This window comes from Anabrus simplex, chromosome 7 (genome assembly GCF_040414725.1).
Source record: "Anabrus simplex isolate iqAnaSimp1 chromosome 7, ASM4041472v1, whole genome shotgun sequence".
NCBI classification, from domain to species: Eukaryota; Metazoa; Arthropoda; class Insecta; order Orthoptera; family Tettigoniidae; genus Anabrus; species Anabrus simplex.
The window spans coordinates 121,076,581-121,090,513 of NC_090271.1; the positions used below are offsets into that span (position 1 = coordinate 121,076,581).

The 13,933-nt window shown below is 39.3% G+C and overlaps 1 protein-coding gene across 7 annotated transcripts in view; it reads left to right on the plus strand.

Annotated features, from left to right (window-relative positions):
• The window catches only part of Acsl (Acyl-CoA synthetase long-chain), a 273,218-nt gene that overhangs the window by 181,400 nt on the left and 77,885 nt on the right, over positions 1-13,933 (plus strand). For all 7 annotated transcript variants that reach the window (XM_067151294.2, XM_067151296.2, XM_067151293.2 and 4 more), the window contains one exon: positions 11,781-11,996. In XM_067151294.2, coding sequence (XP_067007395.2) covers positions 11,781-11,996 — 216 coding nt within the window. The remainder of the gene's footprint in view (positions 1-11,780; positions 11,997-13,933) is intronic.

Sequence of the window (13,933 nt, forward strand, 5' to 3'; positions counted from 1 at the left end):
ATGCATTGACAAGGAACCGAACAAGCGATAACAGCGAGCTCTTCTTCAGCTACCTAAGACGCCAAGCGGAATCCAATGACATTATGGTTCGTGTGGCGAAAGAACAGACAGACTGTAAAGGCTATTTAGAACATATCTCTTCTCCAAGCTACTCGAAGTCCAACATTGTGTCTTATTCGTTTTCAAGATCGAGGAACCCTCAGATACCGAAAAATCGTCTGTGGCACTTCTGCAGTGAACGACGGAACGCAGTACTTTCCCCGAAGAGGGTTACTAAAAGTTGTACGTCTTTTTTCGAAAGACATGTTCAACAGTGATATTAAGTGTATAAAGTGTAAAGACGACAAACCACCTCTTTTTCTACTATGAAAATTTCTGAGACCTTTATTAGACAACATTTGCTTCGAGCTACTGTAGTAGAAGAAAGTTTTGAAACTTGATCAGAAGCCCCTTCAAAAGGAAAGTTTTGAAACTTCAGTGACATATCCAAGCCAATGGAGCACCGCTCTATAAGTACTGTCAACACTCGTAAAAACATCCAGTTCTTTTTATTTAGCATTAATTTACTTATTGACATACGGTCATGCGAATACAATAGGCAAGAACGCGATCCTAGCGGCTGAATGGTGAACTACGATGCCACCTGTTTCCATGTCATGAGTGCATTTCAAGGCCTTGTATTATAGCGTAGGCAACGCTATAATACAAGGCCTTGAAATGCACTCGTGGAAACGGGTTGCTTCCTAGTTCACCGTTCAGCCGCTAGGATCGCGGTCTTGCCCCCTTGTATTCGCATGGCCGTATGTCAATAAGTAAAGTATATCCTAAATAAAAAGAACTGAATGTTTTTGCAAGTAGTGACAGTACTTTATTTATAGAGCGGTGCTGCATTGGCTTGGATATGTCATTGAAGTTTCAAAACTTTCTTTTTTTTTGCTAGTTGCTTTACGTCGCACCGACACAGATAGGTCTTATGGCGACGATGGGGCAGGAAAGGGCTAGGAGTGGGAAGGAAGCGGCCATGGTCTTGATTAAGGTACAGCCCCAGCATTTGCCTGGTGTGAAAATGGGAAACCACGTTAAACCATTTTCAGGGCTGCTGACAGTGGGGTTCGAACCTACTATCTCCCGAATACTGGATACTGGCCGCACTTAAGCGACTGCAACTATCGAGCTCGGTAAACTTTCCTTCTGAGGGGCTTCTTATCAAGTTTCAGAAACTTTCTCTTTTCTACTTGTTTGGCTCAAAGCAATGTTGTCTAACAGAGGTCTCAGAAATGTTCATAGTAGAAAAAGAGGTGGTTTGTCGCCTTTACACTTTCCACACTTAATTTCGCTGTTGAAAATGTCTTTCGAAAAAATTAACGTGCACCTTTTAGTAACTCTCTTCGGGACAAGTACTGCGTAGCGGAAGTGACAAATTCCGTCGTTCACTGCAGAAGTGCCACAGACGATGATTTTCCGTATCTCAGGGCTCCTCGATCTTGAAAACGAATAAGACACAATGTTGGACTTTGAGTAGGTGGAGAACAGATATGTTCTAAACAGCCTTTACAGTCTGTTTTTTTTTCTTTTGCCACACGAACCATAATGTCATTGTATTCCGCTTGGCGTCTTCGGTAGCTGAAGAAGAGCACGATGTCATAGCTCGTTAGGTTCCTCGTCAATGCATAATGCAAATGTATACTTATGAGGTATTTTACGCAAGCCACAGTGGGCTGGGTAGTCAAGATCTATGCCTGATACATTTCTCTCATGATTGTTTTTTACTTTCTCTGAATGCATTTTAAGTTTCTTAATATATGACAGGAAATCATTAATTAACCAACTGAGGAGTTCATCTTCAGTACTAAAAAATGCTTCTTTTCTTGCTAGTGACTTTACATCGCACCGACACCGATAGATATTATGGCGACGATGGGATAGGAAAGGCCTAGGAGTTAGAAGGAAGCGGCCATGGCCTTAATTACGGTACAGCCCCAGCATTTGCCTGGTGTATAAATGGGAAACCACGGAAAACCATCTTCAGGGCCGCCGACAGTGGGATTCGAACCCAGTATCTCCCGGATGCAAGCTCACAGCCGCGCGCCCCTAACCGTACGACAAACTCGCCCGGTTAAAAGATGCTCGTTTGTTCTCGTTCCTGAATATGTCCCATGTGAGGTGTTGCATACGTTATGCACATTAAACAATTTAATAAAATGCTCCATAAAACAAATGGCTTAATTTAAACTGTATTTTATGCTCTCGGGACAAAACCACCTCAATACTTTTAAAACCAGAGTTTGTTTCAGGGGAAAATACAATATTTTTAGCTCTTGCTACATTCATTTTCGTGAAATTTGTTGGGAAAATTATTTCCCTCGTTGGTTTCCTAATTTAAGATTTGAGTTTGAAGATGCCTCTCAAATGATTACCGGTTACGGTAGCATAGTTTAAAAATGTCCAGTGACAAATTTTGGGATCGCCCGATTCTTATGACGTAACTCGGATCAAAACCTAGGAACAGAGGCCTACTTCGATCAGCTTGAAGTTGTATCTCATGCGTAATACTTCCTCTGTATAATGTTTCGAACATTCATTGGAAACTTGTAAAAGGAAATTCCACTACCTTTAATTTCTAGTGAATAAACCATGACTGGAACTGCGAATGCATAACATCAGACAAATGCATAATACATTCACAACCAACTCAGGTAATGAACACGTTTAAAGGCGCGAGCCTGGTAGACAGGGGGCAAGATAGCGATCCTAGCGGCCCGGCATTGAACTCCAGTGTAACCACTTCCATAGCGTTTTACGGGCTCTATTTCCAGGCCTTGTATTATAGCTAGTGATGGGTTGCGACTGGAATCGCGAAGAATCGATTCCATATGCCTGGGGAATCGGGTACCCGATTTCGGAATCGATTCCGAGGAACTAGTAGCACCATCTATGATGCACATACGTAAACACGTGCAGCACGAATGTGTTCTATAATGTGAGTTCGTTTTTGTTTATAACCAGGTCTGTTTACAAGCCATGCCTGCTTTTATTGTAGTTTCCTGGAGTTATATGCTCTAATGCGACTGTAGTTTCATCAGAAACTATGATCCTCTGTTTGAAACTATTCAAATTGTATTAAATCAAAACTTGTACGGGGATTATGACATAATATAACAGTACTCTTTCTACAAAATACAATTGTACTAAGGAGACAACCTTAACTAATGTTAAGCAGTGATGAAAAGAAAAATAGTAATTCTGAGAGTTTCTCATAATAATATTTAGTAGTAGTATGAAATGTTCTTATTTTTCTACAACTTTTCCCACACCTATGGGGTCGCGGGTGCGAACTGTATCGCGCATGTTGATTTGGCCCTGTTTTACAACCGGATGCCTTTCGTGACGCCAACCCTATGTGGAGGGATATAATCACTATTGCGTGTTCCTGCGGTGGATGGTAGTGTAATGTGCTGTCTGAATATGAAGAGGAAAATGTTGGGACAAACACAAACACCCAGTCCCTGGGCCAAAAGAACTAATTGGAGGCGATTAAAATCCCCCATCCTGCCGGGAATCGAACCCGGGACCCTCTGAACCGAAGGCCTCAGCGCTGACCATTCAGCCAGTGAACCCGACAGTGGTACGGTATGTTCATTGAAAATTAAATGCAACGGAAGCCAGTATGTTAGGAAACAAGTTGTATACTTATTAAAAATGTGACTTAATTCCACATATTTTATACGTTTATACTAGGGATAATTAAAAACCACATTAGGAAAATACAGTATGAGCATAATAACAATGCCGATTGCTACACCCAGTGTCGAAATGTGTAATGTGATTTCCAGACTAGCAGAGTAAATTGTTATTTCATTATGTGGCATAATTCATTCACGACAACCAGTTACACATTTCACTGTATACAAAAGAAATAGTAAATATTACACGTTCGAGTTTACTCCACTTATATACGGAAGACTCACTCTATTGAGTGCGACCGGAACACTCTCGTGACGTCATCGGGAACCGATTCCTCGCATGCGACATTGAGTGCGACCGCGGAGTCGTAGGAACCGATTCTCGCGATTCCAGGCGTCATTCGCGCACATCACTAATTATAGCGTAGGCAACGTATTATAGCGTAGGCAACGCCAAACACGCAGAATTACGCGGAATCGAACGTTTTTCACCCGCCGGTAGTGAACCTGTCAAGTTGACCTTGATCCTAAGGACCTGAAGATATTAAATAAGGGACCAAAACACAACTGGGACACGTCCTTCAACCACGACGATTTAATCATTACGTTGGCTGAATCTGAATTAGCGGTTAATAGGTTACCTACAGACGTTCAAAATGAGGTTAGATATGAAGTTAAGCGAAAGGTACTTTGATCTTTCGATCAGAAACATACCAGTTCTGGCAAACGCAATAAAGAACAAGTCACCAACATACACAATCTCAAAAAGAAAATTAAAGATAACGATTTAATAGTAACTAAAGCAGATAAAGGTAATGCTACTGTAGTTATGGAGAAAAGTGACTACGTAAATAAAGCACAATTCTTCTTTACTAACAATAACTTTAACGCAGTAAAAAAAGACCCTACTAATAGAATACAAAGAGAGCTGAAAGCTTTAATTAAGAACCTTTTATTTTTGTTTAATGACGTAGAAAAATCAAAACTGATCATGAATCCCAAGTTACCTACGACGAAAGCGTTACCGAAGATTCACAAGGCGGATGTCCCCAGAAGGCCCGTTATTAACTTCAGAAGTAGTCCGACGTACAAAATATCCCAATTTATTCACAATTTTCTTAAAACACATTATTCCTTTCAAGCTAACACGTCAGTTAAAAAATCCCTGGAATTCTGCAATAGAATAAAAAATCTCACGTTACCGAAACATTACACCCTTCACTCCTTTGACATAGTAAATATGTACGCGAATGTACCCGTCAACAAAACCATCGAAATAGTAAAAAACAATCTTTCCAAATTCAGTAAATTGACCATAGGGGAGATAGAAGAGTTTATTCAGATTCTCAAGTTTACATTAAATAATGGCTTCTTTACTTTTAATAACATCATATACCAACAGAAGGGGCTTCCTATGGGGTCATCGGCCTCAGGAATCCTCGCTGATATTTACGTAGATTGCCTCGAATACACTCACATTGTAGGTAAAATGAATGGGATCAAACATTGGACTCGGTATGTGGATGGTACTTTTATTATCCTGGATTCTCACATTACTGACAGCAACACCGTTCTTGAATTACTTAATAACCTGGATCCACACATAAAGTTTACGATAGAATCCGAGAACAATTCCCTTAATTATCTCGATTTAACTATTACTTGCAATCAGAATAAAACCATTTCTTGTAATATTTACAGGAAGCCCACTCCCACAAACACAATCCACCAAACTTCTCTACACCCAGGGACACAGAAGAAGACAGCTTACAATACTATGATTTTCAGAGCTCTTAATGTTCCTTTATCCCATAAGAATTTTAGAAAGGAAATCAACACCATTTATGCAATAGCCGAAGGTAATGGTTTCAGTAAAGCTTTGGTGAATAAAATTCTCAATAAATTTAGAAATAAACCCAAGACCACCTTAGAAAAACAATCTTCCCACAAAGAGAAGTTCACCACATTTACCTTTAATAATATATCCTATTTCAAACATCTTTAAAAAGCACAAGTTAAAAGTAGCTTTCAAGACCGTTCACACCAATACAAAAATGTTCTTTAATTCTCATACTGTCAACAGCAAAAAATTTTCTAACTCTGGAATATACAAATTAAAATGCCAATCATGTCTTTCAACGTATATTGGGCAAACAGGCCGCAGTTTCAATGTAAGATATTCCGAACATCTTAATGCCCTAAAGTATAATCGCTACTCAGCCATGAGCGGACATTGTAGAGAGAAAAATCATAAATACACAACAATTGATCAAGACTTCAAGATCCTGCATTACGAACAGAAAGGTCCCTTACTTAATATACTAGAGAATATATATATAGATATCGACCAATATAACAATCCCGTCTATAACTTAAATTAAATCAACGAAAAGAAAAATATTTTATTGGAAACCTTTTGTCCCGCTCATCTGCGAACAGTTCATTAATAAGAGTTTCACTACCGACATTCTAGAACAAGACCCGTCCTTCCATCAACACCCTCCTTCCGCGAATCACAACGTCCTTCCCTCCCTGCCCCTCCCCCTCCATTACCCCTCCCAACCACATAGACAGATACACAGTAAGCCACACACAGGCTTAGTTGTCAATGTGACTTGAGACCGACAAGGTCATCTCCATTCGAGACGACAACTTTTAGTTACAAGTAAGTCATATGAGCTTTCTTTTTGTACATCATTTTAACTTGTTCTTCATCCACTCATATATTCCTTTTTTTCTCATTACAGATGTTATACACGTTTTATTCGTAGTATTGACGGTCTCACTACACTCCTCAGCATAGTGTTTTTATTTAAGTCGGCAAGATCTATTAGACGAGAGGACTTTGTACCTCAATGTGTTTTTAACTCGCTAATCATGATCACTGTCACTTCACATCGTTACGATTTTAAATTTGTTTGTATATTATGTAATCATTATTTTACTACTGAAGATGGCCTTGAGATTAGGCTGAAACATGTATAGACTTTGCTTCATCTAACAGATGACTTGACTTGTATTGATAGAAGGATTTTATAAATATTTTCTTTTGTAAAGTGATAACCGTCAATACAGAATGAGATTCATAACTTGCAATCCCCTTCCTATAAACAAATATTTGCCCCAATTTGTCCTCTTGAATTCCAACTTAAGCTTCATATTGTGATCTTTCTTACTTTTAAAAACACCATTCAAACTTATTCATCTACTAATGTCATTCCATTCCATCTTTGCACTGGCATTTGAGAACATACCACTTACTATATGGATTCCGATTCCCTTAGGGAACCTGAATTATTTGTCCCGAATGAGTACTTTTATAATACCAACATGAATAAAGTTAATGGACATTGTAAATTTTCAGGCTAACTCATTCCTGTTCTCAGAGTTTGGCCCTAGTGTGCCAATTTGGGCTCATCCATTGGTAAATGCACATCTACCAAGACACATGGCTAGTGCATACCATGGAGGCTACTGTGTAAGCTGTTTGAAGCTACCGGCAGTGCCAATGCATTGAGATACTTTGCCAGGGAGGGCATCCAGTCTTAAACCCCCGGCCAAAACCAAAATGAGCCTAAGTGTCTCCAGCGACCCTTGAAATAATGGGATAAGCTGTAGTCATTCATGCAAGTTTACCTGTGTTTAGTGGAACGTGTCTGACACTGAAACGGAAGGAAATTTTGAGACTAAAACTGAAAAATATGTAAATTTCCAAACCCTTTTTCAGTATGTGTATTTGAATGGATCTAAGATGGCAGGGAGAATTTGGCCAGGAAATGAACTTGGACCATCTGGTTGTAAGGCAGCAACTGTCTGTAGACCACGACAGGGATATTACATGAGATTTGGACATCTTTTACAGTAGGAATGCAGAAAGGTCAAAACTGGAAGCAGGAAACTTACGTGCCTCCTTCATCCCTTATGTAATTTAGTCACCATGAGAGTGTAACCTTAATGAATTGTTGATTAATGGAATGCAGGAATTTGGGAGGATAGGGGCACTACCTGCTTAATAATGCAGTGCAGTTTTCGTAGAAAGGTCAGATTTAGTGTGCTTAATTTGTGCCGTAGTTAGTGTAATTTAAAAAGTGATGGAAGGGAAGAAATACATAGTTTTAGATTTGAACACAAAAATTAAGGTTTTAGAAGTAGTGACATAAATTGTCCATTAAGCAGATCGTAGCAGTTTCATTGGAAAAATGAGTCGAAGGGCTGGTCGTACCACCTACGGGTAAAGTAGCGCGTAATTTGCCCTCCGCTTAAAATGATATTTCCGTTTGACCACTCCCAGGTAGCGCTATCGGCAGCATAAATTATCGGCCATTTCGAGGGCCTGATAAGACTTTACCTCCCGGGCAAGTTTTGAGAGCTGAAAATTATTAGCTGTATTTCTGGTGACATACAGCTTAAATTGGCTTAGTATATTGATAAGTGTGATATCATAAGTGATCGATATTGTATTGCAGGATTTTGAACATTAATGCTTCCCTTGAGTTCCAACGGTCCCATCAGACTCTCACATCGACAACATCGGGGACATATTTTATACGTCAAGGTTTTGCAAAGAAACTGTACAAGGATATAAAATCAAAATATGTTCGGAAATAATCTCAAATGGTCTTTATCACGCTGTCACGTTCGCTTCGTAATATGGGGTGTACAGGTTCGAGTCTTCATTATGCCAAATATTTATTTTCATTATTAGTTTTGTATTCATCTGTATGCTTCTATTCATAAGTTCTTTTGTTTAAACATTTCAATGAAATATATTTTTATCACAATATTATGTCTACTAGGGAAATGCTTTATATGTGTGCTACTTATAGAAAGTGATGCCACGATTAATTCCAACCATTGTAGTAGTAAAGCATATAGGACTGTCGCCCAGGTAGCAGATTCCCTAGAAGTTGTTTACCATGTCTTACTGTAAATGATTTAAGAGGAATTGGAAACTATTTCATTGCCAAGTTCCTCTTCCTATGTCTAGATATCCACCCTGATTAGTTCTTTACATTTAGGTACAGTATCTTTCAGTTTTATCTTCATAACGTTAAACATTAGGATGATGTGAATTATCAATAGATGGAAGCATGTAGAACTAAATGAGGTTACAGAGCTAGTTGCAAATAGAGGATCATGGAGATACTTCATCAATTCACAAAAGCCTGCAGATAGAATGCTCAAAGGCAATAACTCCATAGGGAAGTGTGTGTGTGTGTGTGTGTGTGTGTGTGTGTGTGTGTGTGTGTGTGTGTGTGTGTGTGTGTGTGTGTGTGTGTGTGTGGAAACGCGTAAGAGAGAATTAAGAATGGCAGGGAACGAAAATAAATTTTTACTTGTAAATTAGAAAGATGAAGAGAACCTGCATACCTTCTATTACAGAGCGGGCGACTTGACCAATCTACTACGAGAATACTTTCCAAAACGTTGCCTTACATGACAGGTTATAACTGGCATAAGAATGTAATCTAGAGATTTTAATCCTAATTAGGTATTGATTTTGAAACTCAGATTAAAATCTCAAAACCTTGACGTAAATTGTTGTCCATAATTCGTAACATTCCCCTTTTGAGGCTTTTTTGTGATAATCAGCTGATGCAAGCGCAGGAAAATAAGACTATCGTAAATAAGCTTCATACATATAACGATAGATAGCACCTCACTTGAAAGCAAGAAGTCGCTGATAATCAGTCTAGCCAACCTGTATATCGGTGTCTAGCTCCGGGTAGCTACCTAGGTCTTGTGCGGAGGTGGTTGCACGCAAGCCAAAGTACTAGCTGATTTACACCCCTAGGTAGTTTATCTCCCATGTAGCTGCCAGCCAGTTCACCAGCAGATGGTTGAACTGGCACCAAGACATTCAGGAAAAGGTGTAATTAAATAGTGGTTACAGGGGAATGGACCAGTAAAACGAAAGCTCAGAGGAACTGGCAACGAGGAAACAAAATTGTTTGGGAATGGTTTGTTAGTGCAAGAGCAAGAAATTTGCCGATATTGGGGACAATGCTAAAATATCATGCAAGGAAAGTTTCAGAAAGGAAGATATTACCACTTCCTAAGGGTGGTTGGAAAGTTTTAAGACAATAGACATTGTTGGGAGTTCGGAGAGGCTAGACATCAGTGAGGAAACATTGGCCGATTGGACTTCAATAATTGCCTCTCCAATTAAAGGCTATGAACTCTGGAACATAGCTAATGGTGATGAAACAGGACTAATTTTCTGAGCACTACGTAGCAAAACATTATCTCTGAAAGGGCAAAGATGTACAGGAGGGAAGCTCTCCAGAAAGAGTAAAAGTTATTTTTGCGATTTTCTTTCGAGAGCTTGAAAAAACATAGGAAAAACAAACCAGATGCTTGAAAAACATTTATTGGATCTCCAATCGACAAGTAGAAACTCTAAGAAGTCGTGGATGATGTCTCACCTAATGGAAGAATGGTGGTGTCATTAATCTTGAATGAAGCAACAAAACAAGAACATCATTCTATTTCTAGACAATGCTACATGCCTTCCTGCAATGCTGCTTTCTAATTTGAAGCTTGCATGATTCTAGTTTCATACTTCTAGTGTAATTAAGCCATTGAACCAGGATGTCATTGTTTTAAGATCAGTTACTGAAAACTGATGACATAGTTGCAAACATGGAATCAGCGGTATGTTCCACTGAACTGACCCGATGCTGTAATTTGGATCGCAGAAACAGTGAAACAGATGTTGCCAAATATGGTATGTCAGTGCTTTCACAAAGCCAAGTTTATCTCGCACCCTGGCGAGGGAACCATAATAAACGAAAATAGTGATGTGCTACAACAAACTCTCTAACAATGTAATTATGGTAATGTCAGTGGAGAATATTAAGTGGTCAGTAATCTAAAAGTCCACAAACCTACTGCGCTGGTGTAGCAGGGGGCAAAGCTGGTACTCCCAGTTAGCTGGTAAGTGGGGGGGAGGGGTCCTTACCGGCTAGTCGGCAGACTTGAGCGAAATAAAATTGCTCTCGCGGACCAAACACGGATCCCCCTGTGAGTGGGGGATGCAGGTGAGGAATACACCCGCGGTATCCCCTGCCTGTCGTAAGAGAAAACTAAAATGGACGACCAAGAGATGATTGAATTAGAACCATGAGGCTACTTGTAATTAGTACTACCACATGGGGAACACCATGGGTCCTTAGACTTGCTCATAGTACCACTATGTTAAGTACATAATAGGTTTGTGATTAGTAGACATGGTGTGTGAATCAGAGTGAATTTTACAGTACCTGTGATTAGTACCACTATGAGCAACACTGTGGGTCTGCCTTGCCTATGATTAGTACCCACTGTGTGAGGAACACCACAGGATAGTAAGAGTCCCTGTGATTAGTACACCTATGAGGAACACCATACGTTTGCATTACCTGTAAATGGCGCCGCAATATGAGAAACGTGTTACATGTGCGCATTACATTACCTGTGAGTAGTACTATAATGTGTGCAATACCGGGAGTCTACGCTACTTTTGATTAGTACCGCAACATGACAAATACCATGGTTCTATTTTCCTAGCGATAAGTACCATTCTGAGGGGCCGATGATCTAGATTTTGGACCCCTTTAGACTAAGTCTTTCGATAGATGCAGTCACTTTACAAAATAATTGTTTAATGTATCCTATTCATTACATAATTCCATCATTGAATGTTGGATGTTATGTATTGAATAGGACGATGCATTAAAATTTCACTTTCGTAAAGTGAAAACTGTCGATATGGAACCACTAAGGCAGTCTTTGAGGATGTAAAAAGGCAGGTAGAGAGTGAGTCTGCCATTATAATGAAAATTCCCCATCTTGATTGTGACTGACGGTAGGCAAGAAGGCTATCATTACGATGAATATTCCCTAACCCAGTCTTAACATAAAAGATGTTTGGCGACTTCCCCGTCGCATTTCTCGGGTAATGTTAAGAGCTATGCAGTTTAATACAATCTTGTGTGTACACTATCTAACCTAGAATTCTATATACAATGTAGAATTCCATAGCGAAGCACGGTACTACACTGACTTCAAATTTGCATTCTCTTCATTTGTCTCTAACAGTTACGGAATTAATTTCAGGCACAACCTGTAGCCTTGGAAGATAAATCAATCACATACCGGAGTGAAGACAGTCCTGGAGAAATGCATCTAACACTGCTTCGTGAAGGAGTTGATACTCTAGAGAAAATGTTGCTTTTTGTCGCAAAACATCATGGTAACAAGAGATGTTTAGGAACACGGCAGATACTTGCAGAAGAGGATGAAGTTCAACCCAATGGAAGAGTTTTTAAGAAGGTAAGGGTATAAGACTGCTAAAGGTAGGTAGGGAGTGGTGTGTGTGTGTGTGCATGCGTGCAGTTAAACTAGATTTTTTCAACATAGCTTGTAGTTACCTTACAGTAAAAATACGGTGAAGAAAAGCACACTTCTTCAAAATCACTTTCATTTCTTACATGTTTGCACCTGAATTGTTTTAGAACATTGATCCTACCATTACAGATTTTTCATGTTGCTTGCATATAGCATACCAATTTAGTTCTCTTCATACTAGCAAAGGATCTTCTAAAAGATTCTTTGCATTGCCATATTAATTTGATCAGGGTTGAATGGTGTTGAAGTACTATTTTATTTTTGGGTAAACTGTTTTCTGTGCATTAAAATAAATATAAAGCTTGAAATATTCTTTGTTAATTCACTCTAGAAAGACAGTGAAATAAATTGTATTAACTTAAAATTCAGTTACTGCTGAAAACTCTGACCAGATTTTTACTTGAAGAATTGGAATTGCATCTAGTACCATTGATATCCATAAAACAGGAAAATAAGGGTCTTGGGCATTATTGAACACTTTCCTTACCTTGTGACAAATGCTAAAATAGGTGCTGAAATATTTAGTTGCCTCGGGTTTCCTAGTGGGACGTCAGCTCCTCATATGAAGGAACAAATTAGAGCTATAATGGTGACATTTAACATTTCAGTAATTTCTGAGAAGTGTTTACTGTTGAAAGATTAACATTAACCCTTGTCGTAATATCTTGTTCAGATTCTGAAATTAGATATTAACTGGTCCAAGGAAGCACCTGGGCTTAAAACAAAAAATAAACCTGTGACACATGCAGCCCAGGTGACAAATTTATTTTGAAGCTTGTCAGCAATCTCAAGTGTTCAACCAATCAGCCACTCTCCAGTCAGTATCCCTCCTACACGATATTCCACTGGTAACAATCTCTGCTTCCTTAAACTTCATCCGTGCTGCATTTACCAGATCCCACACACCCCCAACTATGTTGGTACTTATACCTGCTTGTCTCACGTTAGTACCAACGTGAAACACTACCACCTTCTCCTTTCCCTCTTCCTTCTCTTCTTTCTTCAACATCTGCCTCAACCTAATTGCTGGATAACACTCTACCCTAGTTCCCTTTCCTCCACACACTTTCCCCACATGTCTAACGATGGAATTGTTGAACTTATTACTAGATTATCACTAGATTTGTTGCTTGAACAGGCTATCTAATGATTCCTATTTCTCTTTGTGGAGCAAATGGTATCCTGGAAATCTTTCCATTTTGTACATTCTGCAGTGAAGTCTTCTACATCCCATGTCTACCCAATTCCAATCAGTTCCTCTAACTGTTCACGTCAAAGTGTTCCCAGGTCTTCCACACTTCCTTTTTTCCCTGTTGGATTCAATTTGAAGACTGACTTTTCTACTGCTCCATCCTGTTTATTGTGTTCTATCTATCCCCACATTCTTTTCCTTATTTCTGCATCTTGCCTAAAGGCATGCATGTGTTGGCCTCTCCTTGTATTGTGCATTTGTTGGGTGTTTGTGTGGATTTTCTGGAAGGCAAAACTCAAACTTTCTCATTCTGGCTGCTCCCAGAAGATGCCAGAACTTCACTAGCAGGGATATAAAAGAAGGGTTACCATAAACAGCAGTCAGTTGGTTCCTTTCTGCAAGTTGGAGACAGAGATTCACTAACACTAACAGTTAGTGTGTAATTTTAGTGCCTTCCTGTGATTCACAGCCATACAGGAGGATGTTCAGGTTTGTATTGAAAGATCTAATCTTAGTTTCTTGTGAAAAGTTGCTGTTCTTCCAAGTGGGGGTATAGAAGAATAAAGAAGTTATTTGCTGTCTGGATCTGACATCTTACTCTGCACTTTTTTGTATATCTTAGCAGACTGACATATCAGAGTTATACCATGGGAGTTCTGACATCTTCTGT